This window comes from Anolis carolinensis, chromosome 3 (genome assembly GCF_035594765.1).
Source record: "Anolis carolinensis isolate JA03-04 chromosome 3, rAnoCar3.1.pri, whole genome shotgun sequence".
In the NCBI taxonomy this organism is placed as follows: Eukaryota; Metazoa; Chordata; class Lepidosauria; order Squamata; family Dactyloidae; genus Anolis; species Anolis carolinensis.
In genome coordinates this window covers 243,644,174-243,662,549 of record NC_085843.1, presented here as the reverse complement: position 1 = coordinate 243,662,549, position 18,376 = coordinate 243,644,174, and the positions used below count along the sequence as shown (strand labels likewise).

Here is an 18,376-nt window from a genome sequence, read left to right as displayed (position 1 = left end):
CAAATCCAGCAAAAGGTAAACAATAAAAGGTAAACAATAAAACACATACTCATCAAAATATAAATACTTCTGGAACATGGCCACACATACAACATACAACATACCCAAAGACATACAACAACCCAATAAAACACATCTCATCAAAATATAAATAATCTAAACATATAAGCAATTAAAACACATATAAATCAATTAACAGATTAAAATGCCAAGTCATGGTCTCCTTTTCAATGCCGTCCAGTTCTACGATGTATTTTATTAATCAATAGGTGAACATCAGGGCGAGAAATGAAGTAAGACAAACCTTTCAATGGAAGAACAACCTTGTTTCAGTTCAATGATGTCATTTCACAGGGCCCATGGGTTACATGAACAGACTTTTTGCTGGTATCTCCATGTTCAAACTATCTACTGTCTACCCCCTGTAATTACAGTAGTTTGATTCCCAAGTAATATCACCAAATCTTAATCAAAATGTAAATTAAAAAATTAAAAAGCACATATAACCCTTTAAATCTCTTTTTCATACTCTTCTGTGTTGCAAGATTTGGGCAGAAAAGTGGCCATGGAGCAAGAATTAGTTAAATTTCCTTAAGTCAAATTGCAAGACATGTTTTTTCAGGGAAATAAGGAGTCATTGAAGACCATGGCATTTCTCAGTATTTGAATGGATATCTCAAGTTCATAGTCTGGTTGAAGGAATTTTGTGTGTGTGTGTGTGTGTCAGGAGCGACTTGAGAAACTGCAAGTCGCTTCTGGTGCAAGAGAATTGACCGTCTGAAAGGACATTACCCAGGGGACGCCCAGATGTTGATGTTTTATCATCCTTGTGGGAAGATTGTCTCATGTCCTCGCATGGGGAGCTCACCCACTCTCCTCGGATTTGAACTGCCAAACTGTCGGTCAGCAGTCCTGCCGGCACAAGGGTTTAACCCATTGTGCCACTGGGGGTTCCTGCTTGAAGGATAGGGTATAAATACACTAAATAAATAAACACCACACCATAATTTTCAATGACACTGGTGTGCTTTAAAAAGCAGTTCTAAATGGAGCTTTTTATCTCAATGCAAATAACAGTTTCAAGGAATCCATTTTTAGTTAGGAGCTCAGGGTGTGTGCATTTAAATTCCTCATCCACAGCTGTTGTAAGCCAGTGAATTAGTGCGCTCACACACATATTACCAATACTGCTACTTCCAAAATGCAAACATACTTTTAATGTCACACTTTAGTCTTGCCCTAGAGGTGCTTTAAAATTTAAACTACCTTCAACCACTGATTTTCTAAAATGACTATTATTCATAATATATCATACTATAAGGAGGGATTTTCATTTGAAGTATGGGTTCATTTTTTTCCCCAAAGGACAACTGCTGATTTAGATCTCTGTAAATTTTTGCTGAAGTAAAAGGTCAACTGAAAATTGGATCTGATCTCTCAGGAAAATGAGCAGGGATGCTAAGGCAAGTGTGGAATTGTGTGACCTCCAGGAACATGAGACTTGACAAGGAAATATTTACAACCAACTGTCTTGGAGAGAGAGAAATAAACAAAGACCCAAATATCTGGATAATTTTTGCAGGTTCAATTCTCACTCAAAACAAATTTGAAAAATATCCACAAACTTACTGATGCAGTTGCCCATCCCTGCACTACAGCATCAAGAGAATCTGCAGCCTTTAACTTGAATGCCTTTATTGATAACAGAAACAGGTAATTAACTTTACTACGACTATTAAGATTGTACCTGGTAGTATTTATTATGTGTATAGTCCACTACTGTTCCCACTGCATTTCTTGTCTCGTCCCCAATAGTAATCGGCATTAACATATCTGCACCGGCTGCTAGTAGAGTATTAATCTAGGGAGACAGAAAACAAAGTATTTCAATGAAAACAAATGCTGAACATCAAAAGTTTCATACTGTCATTCTCCTGTGGATACTGTATACCCAAACCAGTACAGAGCATCAATATGGAGGTCAAATAAAGAAATCCTATTTTAACAATGAAATCCTTCTCTACAGCCAGCTGTCATTCTATATCTGGATTTATATAATTTAACTCAGTCAGTAATTCTTTAGATCAGGGATAAATAAAGTGACTTTCAGGACTTTTATATATCTCTAAATATAGGGTTAAATGAGAAGTGGGTAGGAATAACACAGTCTTCCAGATGCTGTTGGATGGCAAAGCCTAACAGTCTTAGGCAGGACAAGTAATGATAAGGAATGCTGAGAGCTACAGTTCAATGATTTCTACTTTGGGGCAAAATCCACATATTCATCCCAACAAGCATAGATCCACTTAACCAACAGGACTTGTCAAATCAACACAACACTAGTCTCATTGATTCTTTGCGTCTGTTCTAACTGAGACTAATAATGGGACTTAGGCATAGACATAGATAGAAATACTCTAGAGAACTATAGGCATCTAGCCATTGAAGTACTTTTGCTGTTATTATGATATGAACTTAAATTATTTCTTTTTAACCCACTATTGTGGTATCTTTTTCCTCTGCTTGTGCAGCTGCTCATAGAGTTCTCTGTACCACCAAAGTTCACTCTAAACCTTCAGTCTATTAAACCTTCCTCTTCTTCTCATTTCGCTCAACAGCACACTCTGGACAAAATTCAACTGTTAACCCAAGTAGAGCAGACCCATAGAATCAAGAAACCTTATGTAAGTGTTGACTTAAACTTCCCATTGATTCAATAGGTGTGCTCTACTTGCAACTAATAACTGGATTGAAGTAAAGATCTCTCATCACTCCAAAGGACATGTTCTGCAATACTGAAAGTCTGTTCCCTGATTTACGCCTTTTTTTCTTCTTCTTTTATGCTACGGCCCTATGATCTATCTGTACTACCTTGTCCCCATCTAATATTACCCCGTTTTTTGGGGGGAGGTTGTTGTTGTTTTTGTTTGTTTGTTTGTTTGTTTTGCTGTTGCCACCCATACCACCCTTTGGGAAACCAGTATCACGTGTTCCATTTTTCTTACCAAAGTAATTTTGTTTAGAAATGATCGATTTTGTTCATATGCAGGATTAGTAACAGCACACAAGGCACTTCCAATAGCCTGGCTTAACCGGAGATTTGGATCAGCTCCACCAGCTAGAAGTTCAACCGCTGCCTGAGAAAGAAAGAACCCGCCCAGGAAAAAATGCTTTAATACAAACATTTTTGCAGTACAATATCATCTAAGACTAAAAAAATAAACTTCCAGAATTCTTGTCCTCTCTCTTAAACTGCCTGCTCACGGCACGAGCATGACGAAAAGAAAGACAATGCTACACTGCAAGATGGAGAAGCTTCACAGCAGAATTAAGAGCTCTTGTTCTTACTTTGGCAGCAAAATATGAGGCTGACACAATCCCAAAGTAAGAGAAAGGGTGGCCAAGGTGGAAGCATAGAATCATAGAGTTGGAAGACACCACAAATGTCATCTAGTTCAACCTCTTGGGATGCAGAAAAAATCAAAGTTGAGTTCTGATATTGCTAAATAGAAAGAACTGGTTGTAGGTAAGAATCCAGTCTCTGTTCTCCTCTTGCTGTGGTAGCACCAAGCTCCATACTAGGCATTTCTCTTTCTTCTGTATTTGCTGTGCCAGGCTCACCTCTTCACACAATCCAAACGTTGTAAAGGAGAAGTCACAGCTGCCGCGTCTGGTCCGCGTCGTTAGGGAGAAGTCACAGGCACCGAGTTCCAGTCCAAGTCGTCAGGGAGAAGTCACAGTCACCGAATTCCAGTCCAGGCCGTCAGGAAGAAGTCTCAGTCACCGAACTCCAGTCCAAGGTATCTCCGTGATCGCATCTCCTCCTATGAGCCAGTGCGGACCTTGAGATCTTCCGGGAAGGCTCTTCTCGCGCTCCCACCACCGTCTCAAGTGCGGCTGGTGGGGACGAGGGAACGAGCCTTCTCGGCAGTGGCCCCCCGGCTCTGGAATGCATTGCCAAAAGAGATCAGGCAATCCCCTACATTATCCAATTTCCGTAAGGAACTGAAGACCTGGTGGTGTCGGCAGGTTTTTGAGTAATTATATTGGACTACCGCCGATTTCTGAGCCTGAATATATTGCACAAGATTTCCCTAGCCTAAAATGATACATTTTAATATATTGGGTTTATGGTTCCCGTCCCCTTGATCTGGTCATGTAAGTGTGATTTATTGTTATAATTGTATTATTTTACTTTGTTTAATAATGTGTATTATGTTGTTATGTAATGTTTGTGTTGCTTTTATGACTGTAAACCGCCCTGAGTCCCATCCGGGAGATAGGGCGGTATATAAATAAAGTTTTATTATTATTATTATTATTATTATTATTATTATTATTAGGTAAACACAAAGAGCCAAAGCGACGGAGGCAAGCCAGCAGCTAATCCATAAAACCAACACAAGACAATCCAGCGTAAACCCACACAATGCCAGCCCCCGTTGCCACTAAAAACCCGGGTTAACACTTACGTCCCAGAAGTCTTCCAAACACGTCTTCTGAAACAGAGATCCCAAAAAGCGCCCAACAAAACATCTTGCCGATTGCAAAGTTACATTAGCAACAAGCTTACTTTTATCTACAAGTCCTCCTCTGAACTTGAGCCAGCCAACGCCCCATCCACAGCTGGCTGCTGCAAATCCTCATCAGAGCTGGAGTCAACCAACGCCCCACCTCCAGCTGAAGCCCTTCTACGATCTCTCCAGCCAGACCACCTTCTATCCAAACCCATAACTCCCCAGGATCCATCTGTATCTTCTCCGTGCCATCCCTCAAATGTACCACTACTTGTGGGCTCCTCAAGAATCTCCCGGATCTCCTAAACCTTAGTCCAATCCATCACATGACTCCCAGAGTATGACATCCCATCCTCCTGACTCCCAGTCCCACAATCCCCTTCAAAACCCCCAAAGGTATCATTATCAGAGGGCTCCATAAGTATTTCCCGGATTCTCTTCCTTTGTTGCTCCTCATCAGAGTCTTGCTCACGAGCAGTTTTCCTGCCTCTTCTAATACAACTAGTAGCATCTCTACTTGAAGACTCCATCACAACACCAAGTGTCTAGGACTGTGTGATGTATTTTCAGATGATGCGCACAGATCCCAGTAGGGTGGCCTTTTGCAGTTGGCAGATTGTAATTTTGACAATGTCTATTGTTTCCAAATGCCGGCTGAGATCTTTTGGCACGGCACCCAATGTGCCCATAACCACCGGGACCACCTGCACTGGTTTCTGCCAGAGTCTTGAAAGTTCAATCTTGAGGTCCTGATAGCAGCTGAGTTTTTCCTGTTGTTTTTCGTCAATGCGACTGTAACCTGGGATGGCAACATCAATGATCCAAACCTTTTTCTTTTCCACAACTGTGATGTCTGGTGTATTGTGTTCCAGAACTTTGTCAATCTGGATTCGGAAGTCCCACAGTATCTTTGCGTGCTCATTTTCCAATACTTTTGCAGGTTTGTGATCCCACCAGCTCTTTGCTGCTGGGAGGTGGTACTTGAGGCATAAGGTCCAATGAATCATTTGGGCCACATAGTTGTGCCTCTGTTTGTAGTCAGTCTATGCAATTTTCTTACAGCAGCTGAGGATATGATCAATGGTTTCGTCGATTTCCTTGCACAGTCTGCATTTTGGGTCATCAGCTGATTTTTCCATCTTGGCCTTAATTGCATTTGTTTTGATGGCTTGCTCCTGGGCTACAAGGGTCAGGCCTTCTGTCTCTTTCTTCAGGGTCCCATTCGTGAACCATAGCCAGGTCTTATTATTATTTGCAAGTGTATATGACTGCACAGTAATAGCACAGGTCCCATGCCCAGAGGTCCCTGGACAATCTGCCCCAATGATACTACTGAGATTACAGCTTTTGTGCTTTGGCATGGCCCAGATTGTCACTGAATGACAGAAAAACAACTCCACTGCTTAGCAAACTCATACATTTCTTATCTCTTTTCCCTCCCAACACTGGACCTGGAATGGAATACTGAGAACCTTCCACATGCTCCCTGTTCAAATGCAGAATAGCAACAGCTTTCTAATATCAGAAGGGCTTATTATAACTTTTTTCTCTCAGACATTAATGATCCTAAGTATCATAAGCAAGACCAGCTAGCAACTTCCTAAGTGACCTGAATGAAGATACATAAAAAGCTTTCCAGCAACACACTGACTGCAATGCAATTCAACTACTGAAGTTTCCATTTTGGCCACTGCTAGTCCACAGTATCAAGAACTACTCTCATGTAGCAATATGGAAAATAATCCTTTCATCTAATCATGAGTAATCAGCGGGCTTTAACAACACTCAGTTACTTACCTCAAACAGTTCAGCAGGTAACGTTACCAATTATTGATTCTACCCAAAATGTCAAATATTTGGATCCAACTATCCAATTTGATGCCCAGAACAAAAATGTTAAGGGCTCAACTACAAATGAAGTCACAGTATAAAGCAGGGGTCCCCAAACTAAGGCCCGGGGGCCAGATGCGGCCCTCCAAGGCATTTGCCTGGCCCCTGCCCTCGGTTTTATAATATAATATTTTATATCAGTTTTAATAATATAATATATTTTGTGTGTGTGTGTATATATATATATAATATTGATAATAATATTATCATGTTATACAATATAATACTAATAATACCATATAATAATATTAAATATATGTTATATATTACATATAATATTACAGTATAGTGGTATAGTTCAATATGATGATATATAATGTTAATATTATGCTATGCTAATAATATAATATATTGTATGCACATACAGCTGCTCCGAGTCCCCTTCGGGGTGAGAAGGGCGGGATATAAATGTAGTAAATAAATGTAGTAAATGAATAAATAAATAATTTTTGACTTAGGCTTGCCCAAAGTCTGATATGACTTGAAGGCACACAACAACAACAACAACAACAATCCTAATTAAGTTGACTATCTCATTGGCAGAAGCAGGCCCACACTTCCCATTGAAATCCTGATAGGCTTATGTTGGTTAAAATTGTTTTCATTTTTAAATATTGTATTGTTCTTTCATTGTTGTTGTTGTTTTGCATTACAAATAAGGCATTTGCAGTGTGCATAGGAATTTGTTGGGTTTTTTTTTTCTTTCAAATGATAATTCGGCCCCTCAACAGTCTGAAGGATTGTGGACCGGCCCTCTGCTTAAAAAGTTTGGGGACCCCTGGTATAAAGCCTCTGTGGTTGTTTTTCTTTTTAACCAACAGATTATATGAAACAAGACCAAAAAAGCCAGAATGGCATTTCAGACAGGAAATTTTCCTTTGCTCCTCCTTAAAGCAGTAAGCCCTGGAGGTTAACCTAATTTGTGAAAAGAAAGCTCCCACTACCACCAACAAGAAGAACTTTCCTCCCATTAAAAATATCGGATATAAGGAGGTGGCTTATTTTGATTGAAAACATAATGGGGATCAAGGGCTAAACTTTTATCCCAATGCTATAATTCTGATTTAACTAGTCTCTCCATCTGCTCTATATAAATATATATAAAAACACAGAGAGAGAGATAAATGTATAAAACTGGCTGTAAATAAATAATTTTGAATGTGTTTGGCCCTCTGGCTCTTTCTCCTGCATTCCCTTCATTTGCTTTTTAACTGTATTATTGACGTCTGTATTAAAATACTTGGGAAACTATTTCATAGATCTCTCTATAAAATATTTATAATATTTACTGCAGAGATATTTTCCTAAGTCAGTGTCTAGGCTCCAGCAAGATTTCAGCAAAGGACACTGAAAGTATGTAAAGATATATACATTATTGATTTCTACCTTTTCTGCCCTTCAGAAAATCTTTATTATAAGCACCCACTCTATGCATTAATATCTATAGATGTAGTATTTGATGCTGGTTACTATTTAAACAGGAGCTTGAATCATCCATCTAAGTTTGCTCAGTAATCAAAATTATATTTAAAACAATATTCTCAGCGCTTTTCAAATAAGCTACACGGAGAGTCAGTAGGAGAAAATATTGCATACCTGATCATTTCCAGTAGCAATAGCCAGTGAAAGAGGGGAATGGCCACTCCACAGGACATTTGGGTTTGCACTGTGTTCTAAAAGAAGGCGAACAATTTGAGCTGCATTCTGGAAATGCATGAATAAAATAAAACTGGGTCAATAACAAGAAATCATGGGGGGGTTATTTTAAAGGAAAAACAAAGGGAATGAGTATGTGTTAAAAATAAAACATGTTAAAGCAAAGTATCAACACATTCCATAACGTAAAATGAAATACTGTTGTGCTAATGTTGGACACTTGTCTGCAGTACATCTATTATGCTTCAGTTCAGTCTGGAAATACAACAATTATGGATTTCAAGGTGTAACCCTGACAGTGCAGACTTAACAAAGGTAACAGTCCAAAAGTAACAGTGGCAACAATGCCCATTGTGTCTGTTTAGCATGTTTACACATTACAATTGCAAACTGTCTTATATCCAACTGCTATTTCCAGCTAGAGAATACAACAAATTCCACTATTCAATCTTTCTATTCTAGTTAGGGCTAGCAATCAGATTGAGGTTTTATCTTTACCTCTGCTACCTATAAGATGACACCATAAAATGATAAACTGCATTTGCATATGTTTATCTCATACTGCCCTTATCTCTGCCTTCCCTACCTCTCTGGGCTCAATACAAACCCAGACCAGACTCTTGCTGGGGAGTTATGCATACATAAGCACCATAGTTGCAGTGCTATGCAATGACTCCCATCCTGATACATCTCCCAGCACCCCCCACTTGCCAGGCAGCAGCTACTGTGATCAATGGGGGTCTGTGAATGACATTCTTACCTCCTCCCATGAGCAATCTTCAATGCAATAGGAGGAAACAGACCCCTGTTGCAATTCCCTCACACTGGAAATGGGTTTGGGCATCAGTCACTGGTTCCCAATCAACATGAGAACAGATCCCCATTGATCACAGCAGCTGCCAAGCAGTAAGTGGGACTTTCAGAGTTCCAATTATCCCCTAAAATTAGGGGACACATAGGTATCACAAAACCATAATGAATGTGTAAATCTAGGTTACACATTTGTAATTAGCCAGTAGGTGCCCAGCCCTCCCCTTTTGTCTTAAGTCACTTTATAACATAGCATGTGTCTCAACTATGCTTTATTGGCAGTTAAAGAAACAAGCATCTAATGACTACAGGTAAATATATTTTAGTCCTGTGGTCTTTTGGTGCCTGATACTTGGAAGACCTGGGTCCATAACACAGAATGCCTCAGTGGCTTGAAAAGAAGACTTCAAGGGTTTGGGCACTTATTGTTATTATTATTATCATTTTCACACTTTTTCAAAGGTTTCTTTGCACCAAATACAATATTTTTACACACAAAATCAACTAAAATGAGGATAGGGAGCAATGGCCTCTTTGGTTTCATGAAAGCAGCCAGTTTTTTCAACAGGATGTTTCTTTCTTGAAACATTATTGAACGGATGAGAACATTTATAAATATTCTTCACAACTATTTTATTTCATTAGTCACCACTGCCCCACTCTCACTGTTTCTCTCTTGCTCTTTCTGTTTATTACCTCTTACTTCTCTCTAAGCAGCAGCTGCCTTGGAGGTCTATGGTCAGACAGAAGTTCAGAGTTTAACTAAATAATAAATGAACTCTGGCAGAAAGATTTCTATGCCACTTTTTGAAAACAGTAGAGGGCACCTTGACTATTAACCTTCAGGGTGTTGTGGAGAAGCAAGAAAAAGAAGCAAAGCTTTTAGGCAAGGCTTTCCCACTTAAACCTTGAACCTGACAAGCTGACCAAACATAAAGAACAAACATTTAGCATCACCAGATACTGATGTTGCTATTCAAATCAATGGCAGGCAAACTTTGTCAGAATAATGAACAAACAATGGCTTCAGACCAGAGAACCAAAGAACCAGCTCTTCACATGACTCAGGAGGCTTTCAGCTTGTACTTCTTGAATGGCAGTATTTCACCCCCACCTAGTAAAGTGCTTACAAATCTGAGTTTGCAATATCGTACAAAATTGTATAGGAGCTTTTACTTGAAGAATATACGCCAGTACTAAAACTCTGAATTCTGTCCCAAAATACAAGTTTGCATATGGTTTTTCCGCCTTGTGGAAAAAAGTGTTCAACATTTCATTAATGTACATATGACAAAAGAGAGCGAGTCCTTCTTCAGAAGTGTTACATCAGGTATCTTATATCAGACTGATCCTGCAGAAATGTAACCTCAGAGGAGAGTTTACAACTCAGCCCATGATTTTACCAAACTCTTCCTACACAGGGGTTAAAATAGAACAAAGAGAGTAAGATGGAAGAGGGAGATTCATCCAATATGATATTACTTGAATTATGTAATTACAACCTACAATAAAGTGTACATTTCATACGACATTTTTGGGTGATAGACAGCAAAATATAAGTGGAATCCAGCCTACATTTTCAATTGTGACTTGAAAATTTAATGGTTGCAATCCAAACCTTTAAAAAAAACAAAGACTGCAGTCCTATGTGCAGTCTGGGAGGAGGTTTGCTTGAACCCACTACAATTTATTTCTAAATAGAAACTGAATTCCACTACCAATTGCTGTAAACAAAAATCAACCATAATTACACAATTAATTATACATAAGAGAGGGCTATCAACTTTTTAATTATGTAAAAAAGTAGGTAATAGTGCAAAGTAAAAAATTCTAAGCCAACAACTATTAGAATTTGGAGGGGCGCTATCAGAATTTGGGGAAGGGGTATATTTCCTCCTGTGAGATTCTCATACAGACACACAGTTCCACTGGACTGCCCAAACTCTGGAAGTGTCCCCACATTCATTTCCCTCAGCACTGAACCCCCTACAGATCAATCCACCACTTTTTCAGCATTTTGCCAAGGCTCACCTTATCAGACCTCTAGGAGTCTTCTTTTGGTCTATTCATGTCTCTTTTTTTGAAACAAGAAATAACCAAAGAAAGAAATACAGTCACTTCATATGTTGGGAGAAAAAAACATTTAGATCTTCTACAGATCTAAAGAAGGCAAGGGGCCACAAAAATACTACAAAGAATACCCCCAATTTGGAATAGAAAAGATGTTTAGTCTCTATACTTTGCCATTCTGTTGTCTCAGGTGTCCTTAGAAAACAGACAGTTTCTCAATTCTGCTAGACAGACTCTAGTTTTATAGAATATTCTTTCTGCATTTGGCTGATTAAGAATTTTAATACAAGCTATTTTTGCATTGGGTGCATGACTGTTCATTCTTTCCAAAAAAAAATAAGTGCTGGTTGTTATTAATGTGGAACTTTTGCATAACTAAGCACTCAAGATCTCCCTGATGATGCCTTTCAATTTCATAGAATGCTATGGGCCTCTAGTGGTCAAAGTCTTACATTACTTCACTATTTTGTTTTTGTTTTTTTCATGTTAGGAGCGACTTAAGAAACTGCAAGTCGCTTCTGGTGTGGGAGAATTGGCCGTCTGCAAGGACGTTACCCAGGAGACTCCCAGATGTTTTTGATGTTTTTAGGATCCTTGTGGGAGGCTTCTCTCATGTCCCTGGGATCCCGTCATCTCTTGCTGCCTTGTTATTAGCAATGCTTCTTAAGGTTCATTCAACCTCACTCCTCAGGATGTCTGGTTCTAATTCACTCACCACACTGTCAAAGCTATCCTCTATATTATCCTTCCTATACAGATCTTCTGTATATTCTCGCCACTTTTTCTTGACATCTTCAGCTTCTGTTAGGTCCTTGCCATCTTTGTTTTTGATCATGCCCATTTTTGCCTGAAATTTACCTCCGATGTTTCTGATTTTCTGGAAGAGATCTCTTGTCCTTCCTATTCTATTGCCTTCTTCCACTTCCATGCATTGCTTGTTTAAAAATAGTTCCTTGTCTCTTCTGGCTAACCTCTGGAATTGTGCATTTAGTTGGGCATATCTCCCCCTATCACTGTTTCCTTTCGCCTTCCTTCTTTCTTGGGCTACTTCCAGTGTCTCAGCAGAAAACCATCTTGCCTTCTTGGTTTTCTTTTTCTTTGGGACGTACTTTGTTGCCGCCTCCTGAACAATGTTATGAACTTCTGTCCATAGTTCTTCTGGGACTCTATAACAATTACTTTCAAATTAAACAGGAAAGAATACTTTCAAGCCAGAAACAAAACATTTTTCAAATTTTGTTACATGGTGTCATTGGTTTAAATTTCTCAGCCTATTAAACCTCAGCTTTCTATATCAGAACTTCTGTTAGTAAGGTGGAAGCAGTTTGAAGCATGATTCACACATCTAAAATATAATTTCTTTGCAAGGTAAATTATAACTCAAAGAGATAGAGATGTCTAAAGTTACATTTTAAAGGAGTTCAGCTTGTAAAAAGGAAACATTCTGAAAGCTACCACTCACCCTAAAATTATCTGTCCTTTCACAAGCAATATGAAGAGGAGTTCTCCCACCTTCCTCAGGTTTAATGGTGCATTCTCTGTAATACATTTTAGGTGGGCCAGTTTCATTGAACATTTTGATCATAGATGGTGCTTCTGCAACCTCATTCTACATGTAAGAAAGGGAAAGGCAATCAGCTATAGGAGAAACGTAGAGTCCGTCTTTCTAATGATGGAGAATTACTTTCCAAAAGTTATTTCTAATTCTGTGTATATCTTACTGTAAGAATTCCATGGCTTTCAAAAAAAAGAAAAGAAAAGAAAAGAAATATGCATTGTTAACTAGTCTAAAAACATTGTGACTTTCAAGACTCCATAACAATGTGAGTCATGCTATTCATCCAACTCAGTCTTCCTGTCTACTCCACTTAGCAATGATCTTCCAAGGTCTCAAGCTGAGGGTTTTCCCTGCTCTGCTCCACAGGATCCTTTCATGTTGATGGTCAAGACCTGCCTGCCTAAGAGAGCAGAGCGGTTCGCAAAGAGAAACTACAGTCAGTCAGAGTAACAGAACACAAAATATGTGTCCACTCCACTTTATACAATGTTCATTTCTAGAAGCACTACATCTAGATAAGCTATATAATGACTGTGTTATAGGGAAATCATTTTTAACAATGCATTGGCCAGAATAGATAAATTCTTTCTTCAGCTCCTCTCCTCTAGAGGTGATACTGATAGAATTAGACATACCTCAGGAGGTATGTCTAGCTTGAACACATCATTTTCATCTTCTGCCTTTACGTCTGGGTCTGTAGCCGAATGAAGCAGTAGTTCTGTTATTTCAACCCCTTCATCAATAGGAAGGGCAACAGCGATATGAAGAGGAGTTACACCTCCAAGCTGAAAAATAAAAGTTGCATTAACCCGCTCAATGTCAAGTTCACAAGTCACATAAACATTTTCCTATTTTGGAGCTCCTTGCATATTATTGTATATCACAGCAATGGTGCAGTACAGCTTTTAATAAAGTATTTACTTAGCATTACAGTTAAGATAAATGACAAAAATTCAATATAATTCCGTTTGAAATAGCTTAGTTATCTGAGGCATATATTCAGAGAGGTTAGAGTGAAACTACACTGTATGAACTGATTGGACTGTGGGCAAAATCCAATCCAGACAAAATAGATTCCTAACCACAGACCTCTGGATTTCTGTCCATTATAATCTATGTCAAAGCACTATATTTCTACCTTTAATCTGACCTTTCTTCTGGGGCAATTCATGAAACTCTGTTCCAACTGATGTTCCAGGATTCATCAAAACAGCCCTTTGAGTGGGCCCTAAAGACTGACCTATTTATCTTGCTCTAAAACTAAATTAAGACTCTATAAAGTCATGATATATAAAAAAAATGCCTTATTTTAATCTGGATTGTGTTAGGAGGGACAATGCCAGCTAACTTGTAGAGTTTATCAACAGGTGTAGGTTTAAGGCATCCCGTGGTGATTCTGCATGTTTCAAGCAGGTGGACATAGCACTGAATGAAACATGCAGAATCATCACGGGATGCCTTAAACCTACACCTGTTGATAAACTCTACAAGTTAGCTGGCATTGCCCCTCCTGACGTGCGACGGGAAGTTGCTGCTAACGGTGAGAGAAAAAAGGTTGAACATTGTGAAAGCCACCCACTGCATGGCTATCACCCTCCTCCCACCAGACTCAAATCAAGGAAGGGCTTCATGAGAACCACCACTCCTCTTGATGTTCCTCCAGCAACAGCAAGGGTGTCCCTCTGGGCAGCTAAACCTGGCAATTCTAACTGGATGGCCCCCCAAGAGGGTCTTCCTCCAGGGGCAAACCAGGAATGGGCAACTTGGAAGTCCCTGAACAGACTCAGAAGTGGAGTGGGCAGATCAAAAGACAACTTGGCAAAGTGGCACTACCTGGAGGAATCCTCCACCTTGTGTGACTGTGGAGCTGAACAAACAACTCAGCATATGTATGCTTGCCCACAATGCCCTGCCTCATGTACGGAGGAGTTGTTTAAAGCTACAGACAATGCGGTTGCTGTTGCCCGCTTTTGGTCCAAAACTATTTAGTTGCTTGTGATTTCTTTTCTTTTTTATTTTATTTCCATTATTTGAAATGTATTTGCTGTACCAATGCTTTTGACACGAAATAAATAAAAATAAATCATATATTCCAGTATTAAGATGTTGTTCTTTATTGCCTTGGGATGGTTTACCCCAAAAATGTGATTGAAAAATACTACACAGAAATATCCTCTACCATATTTATGAAAGAGATTTACATGACCACATTATCATAGCACCCATAGCTCCAGAACAAGGGATAAAGAGAACTTTAATATAAATATAGTAAATTAATAAAGACATAATATTTTGTAATATTTATTTTCTCTACTGATATTAAATTCTTCTTGGATCTATCTTTCCAAGTCTTCACATGTGGAAAAAAAGTGAAAATGTCTGTAACTCGTTACAACTAACAGCTACTATGGAGCTAATTAGACCCTGTTTTTATTCTCAATTGATAAAATAAAATACAAAGGAAAACAGTTCAACAGTACAATCCTACACATTAATGCAGAAATTATTCACAATATATTCACAAAATATATCGTCTGAATTTATCAGATGGGCTTCTGTAGTACATTTATGAAATAAAAGAGGTGCTACTAAAACAATTCAGTGGCTGCAATGGGAACAAAACTGACGAAACCAAGGAGTGAGTAGGCTTCAATTGCTTATTAATATAGCCACTTGGTTTGCAAGTAATAAAATCTGCTTTAGGTCCAATGCATAAATCTAAGGAAACTAAGCAGACTTCCTAAAAACTTCTGTTTATTCTTAAAGAAATGTTTCTGTTATACATTCACATAACAAATGTGGTTGTTGGTGCTGTTTCTAAAATTTCTTTTTAAGGAAATATATTTTATGGATCAGTTCAGTTATTACTAGGAAGAGTGGTTTTAAGAACCCCAAAACGCAGAAAATTTCTCACTACGACTGTCTAATTTGAGACTCACCAAGTCATATGGGGATTCCTGATTTCTTTGCATGCCTTATATTGTTTTAAAAAAAAGGAAAGGAGGCAGGCAGTTGGCAGGTTCTCATCCACAGCTGATAGGTTATGTTTGAGCTACAAGACGTACACAACTATTCATGGCAGACTACTCACATCATCTGCTTTTTAAAAAAAGAATGATCACATATTAACAAGATATTCTTACCTTAGTTGGCAGCCGTATATCAGTTCTTGCTCCAGCTTCTAGAAGTAATTTCACTATTTTTGCATCTGCAGCTTTAACAGCAAAGAAAAGGACATACATAGGGATGATGCACATATTGGGATCTGCACCTCTTTTCAGGAGCAATTTGATTGTAGCCATTCTCTTTTTCTGTCTAAAAACCACAAGAAAACAGAGCTTGTCAATTGTTGTATGCTTTAAGGGGATCAGTGTCATGGGTTCTAGTTCTGGAGGTGGGGATACACCATTCAACTTCTAAACCTGGGAGTTGGGATTATTTTCAGCTTTTCAGGATGGTACGGAATCTAACAAACCTTTATACCATATGTGACAAAAGTGTAGTTGGACACTAATAAAATACTTCCACAACACATCTGGGATTAAATTCAGTTAGTCCCAACTACAGTAGACCCATTAAATCTATGGAAGTAAGAAATCAAGGCTTATGTTGTGACAAAAAGCTAGATTTAGGCTTCAACTCCCCTCTGTGTAAAAACTGGAGACGTCACACAGACAAATGGTTCTACCAGTGAGAACTATGAGACAATTTTCTGGATAGCAGCAAAGACCTGAAATTCTTGGTGATGTCTTTGAAAACTTCACCCAGAACTTAGAATACTGTTCCACAAATCATAAAAACAGCTAGGAAGTATCAAGGCTGTATAACTGTAATCTGTTCCCCACTCTAACTCCCATCAGTTCAATGTTCATTGACCACATTGAAAGGTCTTATTTGACTTTGACTAAGGTATTTTAAAAGCTAATAGATTCAGAAACAAGCACAGCAGAATAGTGTTCGATATATAGTCAGACACTCCCATCTTCAATCTGCATACATGTGTTTTTACTTTGAGATTTGCTTTAAACACTATGTGCCCAAAGTGTTTTTAAATTATTTTTAATGATGCAGATCAGTAATGGAACTAATACAATTTTGCAGCCTTGTCTACATACTATCATTATTCATCAGTCTCAGGCCCTAGTGAATGGGAATGAAATGAAAGTTATTTCCACATGAAGCTGCTACTATCCCATGGCATTTCCTTCACCTGCCATAGCAATTACTTACTAACATTGCCTTCCTCTTCTTTGCATTGCTGCTGGCATTGCACGACTGTGAAGCCTTGACCGTACAAGGCTGCACTTCTGGGTGGGTATTGTAGCTCTGCCCACCCGGTCAGCCAATTCCCTCCCTTTTTAAAGATACTTTGCAATTACTCAAACCGAAGTATTATAAATATTTTAAAAATTAAATCCTATTTTATCCAGCAAGGGAAAAGGACAGAATGCTGCTATAGAGGTACCTGTGTCACAAAAATATGATAGCCAGATTTGATAAATGTGGATTTGATATGCACGGGTATGAATGAACTGAATGAAAGGAATGAATGAATAAAACCTAATATTTTGGAGACACCATTCTAAAAGATTAAGGCTTGCAATGACAAAATCATTAACTGTAATTTTGTTGCTGAACTATGATAAGAACTGTGACAGTGATAAGAGAAATGTTTACATCTGTTTACATCTGTCAACATTTGCTGACTTGATAACTTTTGGGGAAAAGCAACATGTTTACATAAATCAGAGACAATGGCTCTTTTAAGTTAAAGAAATATTTACAAAGTTTCTTTACGTTAAGAAGGAAGTCAGCACAAGGTTGCTTGCATTTGCTAACACCAATCAAGAAGAGTCAAAATCTGCCAGGAAACTGAGATGGAATCAACAAGTTTCAGGATGGAAAACATCTGTCAGTAATTTACAACTTTGGGACAACATCAGAAGAAATATTGCTATATAAGAGACCTTCTAACATTCCAAAAAGTGTGGCAGACCGGAGGAGTCTGGTCCATCCACCATGCTCTATTGAAAGAGATGTTATATTTGAGAGAGTGGAAGATCTGTAATGGAATGCAGTCTGGTCACTTTGCCTCCTTTTCTCAAGGGAAGAGGAAGGAGTGCGGTTTTGTAGTCATTTTACGTTGCAGGGAGTCAATTTCTGGTGTAGAGGAAACAGGGATTCTGATCCTTGGCATTGTTCTTAGGGAAAAGGTGCATTTTGGTATTTTGGAGTTCTGGAAATATTGGTACATTGGCAGATTTGCAAGGAAGAAGTCTAGCCTAACAGGTGTTCTTCACAAAGGAAGAATGGAGAAATTGTGATGTGTGCATGAGGATGGCCGGGCTGTGGCGCAGGCTGTTGAGCAGCTGCAATAAATCACTCTGACCATGAGGTCATGAGTTCGAGGCCAGCCCGTGGCGGGGTGAGCACCCGTCAATTAAAAATAAAAAATAGCCCCTGCTCGTTGCTGACCTAGCAACCCGAAAGATAGCTGCATCTATCAAGTAGGAAATAAGGTACCACTTATAAAAAAGTGGGGAGGCAAGTTTAACTAATTTACGACCTGGAATGAGGAAGTGCCGTCAGAGTGGATGATGAAGCTGCGGCTCCCCCCTGTGGCCAGAATCGAACATCCCCTCAGGAGAAGGTTAAATTGCCTCTGCGTCTGTCTGTCTCGGTCTCTGTTTGATGTGTTTATGGCCATTGAATGTTTGCCCTATGTGTGTATAATGTGATCCGCCCTGAGTCCCCTTCGGGGTGAGAAGGGCGGAATATAAATACTGTAAATAATAAATAAATGCCGTGTAAAAATGTAATTCCTCTTTGTCTGTTTAGTAGTCAACTAGCTGTGCCCGACCACGCATTGCTGTGG

At 38.9% G+C, this 18,376-nt stretch overlaps 1 protein-coding gene across 3 annotated transcripts in view; it reads right to left on the bottom strand.

Moving 5' to 3' along the window:
• The window catches only part of ankmy1 (ankyrin repeat and MYND domain containing 1), a 52,445-nt gene that overhangs the window by 13,754 nt on the left and 20,315 nt on the right, over window positions 1-18,376 (bottom strand). For 2 of the 3 annotated variants that reach the window (XM_062976530.1, XM_008106318.3), the window contains exons 8-13: window positions 15,645-15,816; window positions 13,137-13,286; window positions 12,406-12,552; window positions 8,004-8,111; window positions 3,006-3,137; window positions 1,748-1,861 (exon numbers count right to left, since the gene is read on the bottom strand). In XM_062976530.1, coding sequence (XP_062832600.1) covers window positions 1,748-1,861; window positions 3,006-3,137; window positions 8,004-8,111; window positions 12,406-12,552; window positions 13,137-13,286; window positions 15,645-15,816 — 823 coding nt within the window. The remainder of the gene's footprint in view (window positions 1-1,747; window positions 1,862-3,005; window positions 3,138-8,003; window positions 8,112-12,405; window positions 12,553-13,136; window positions 13,287-15,644; window positions 15,817-18,376) is intronic. The other variant, XM_062976531.1, reaches the window with a different exon arrangement.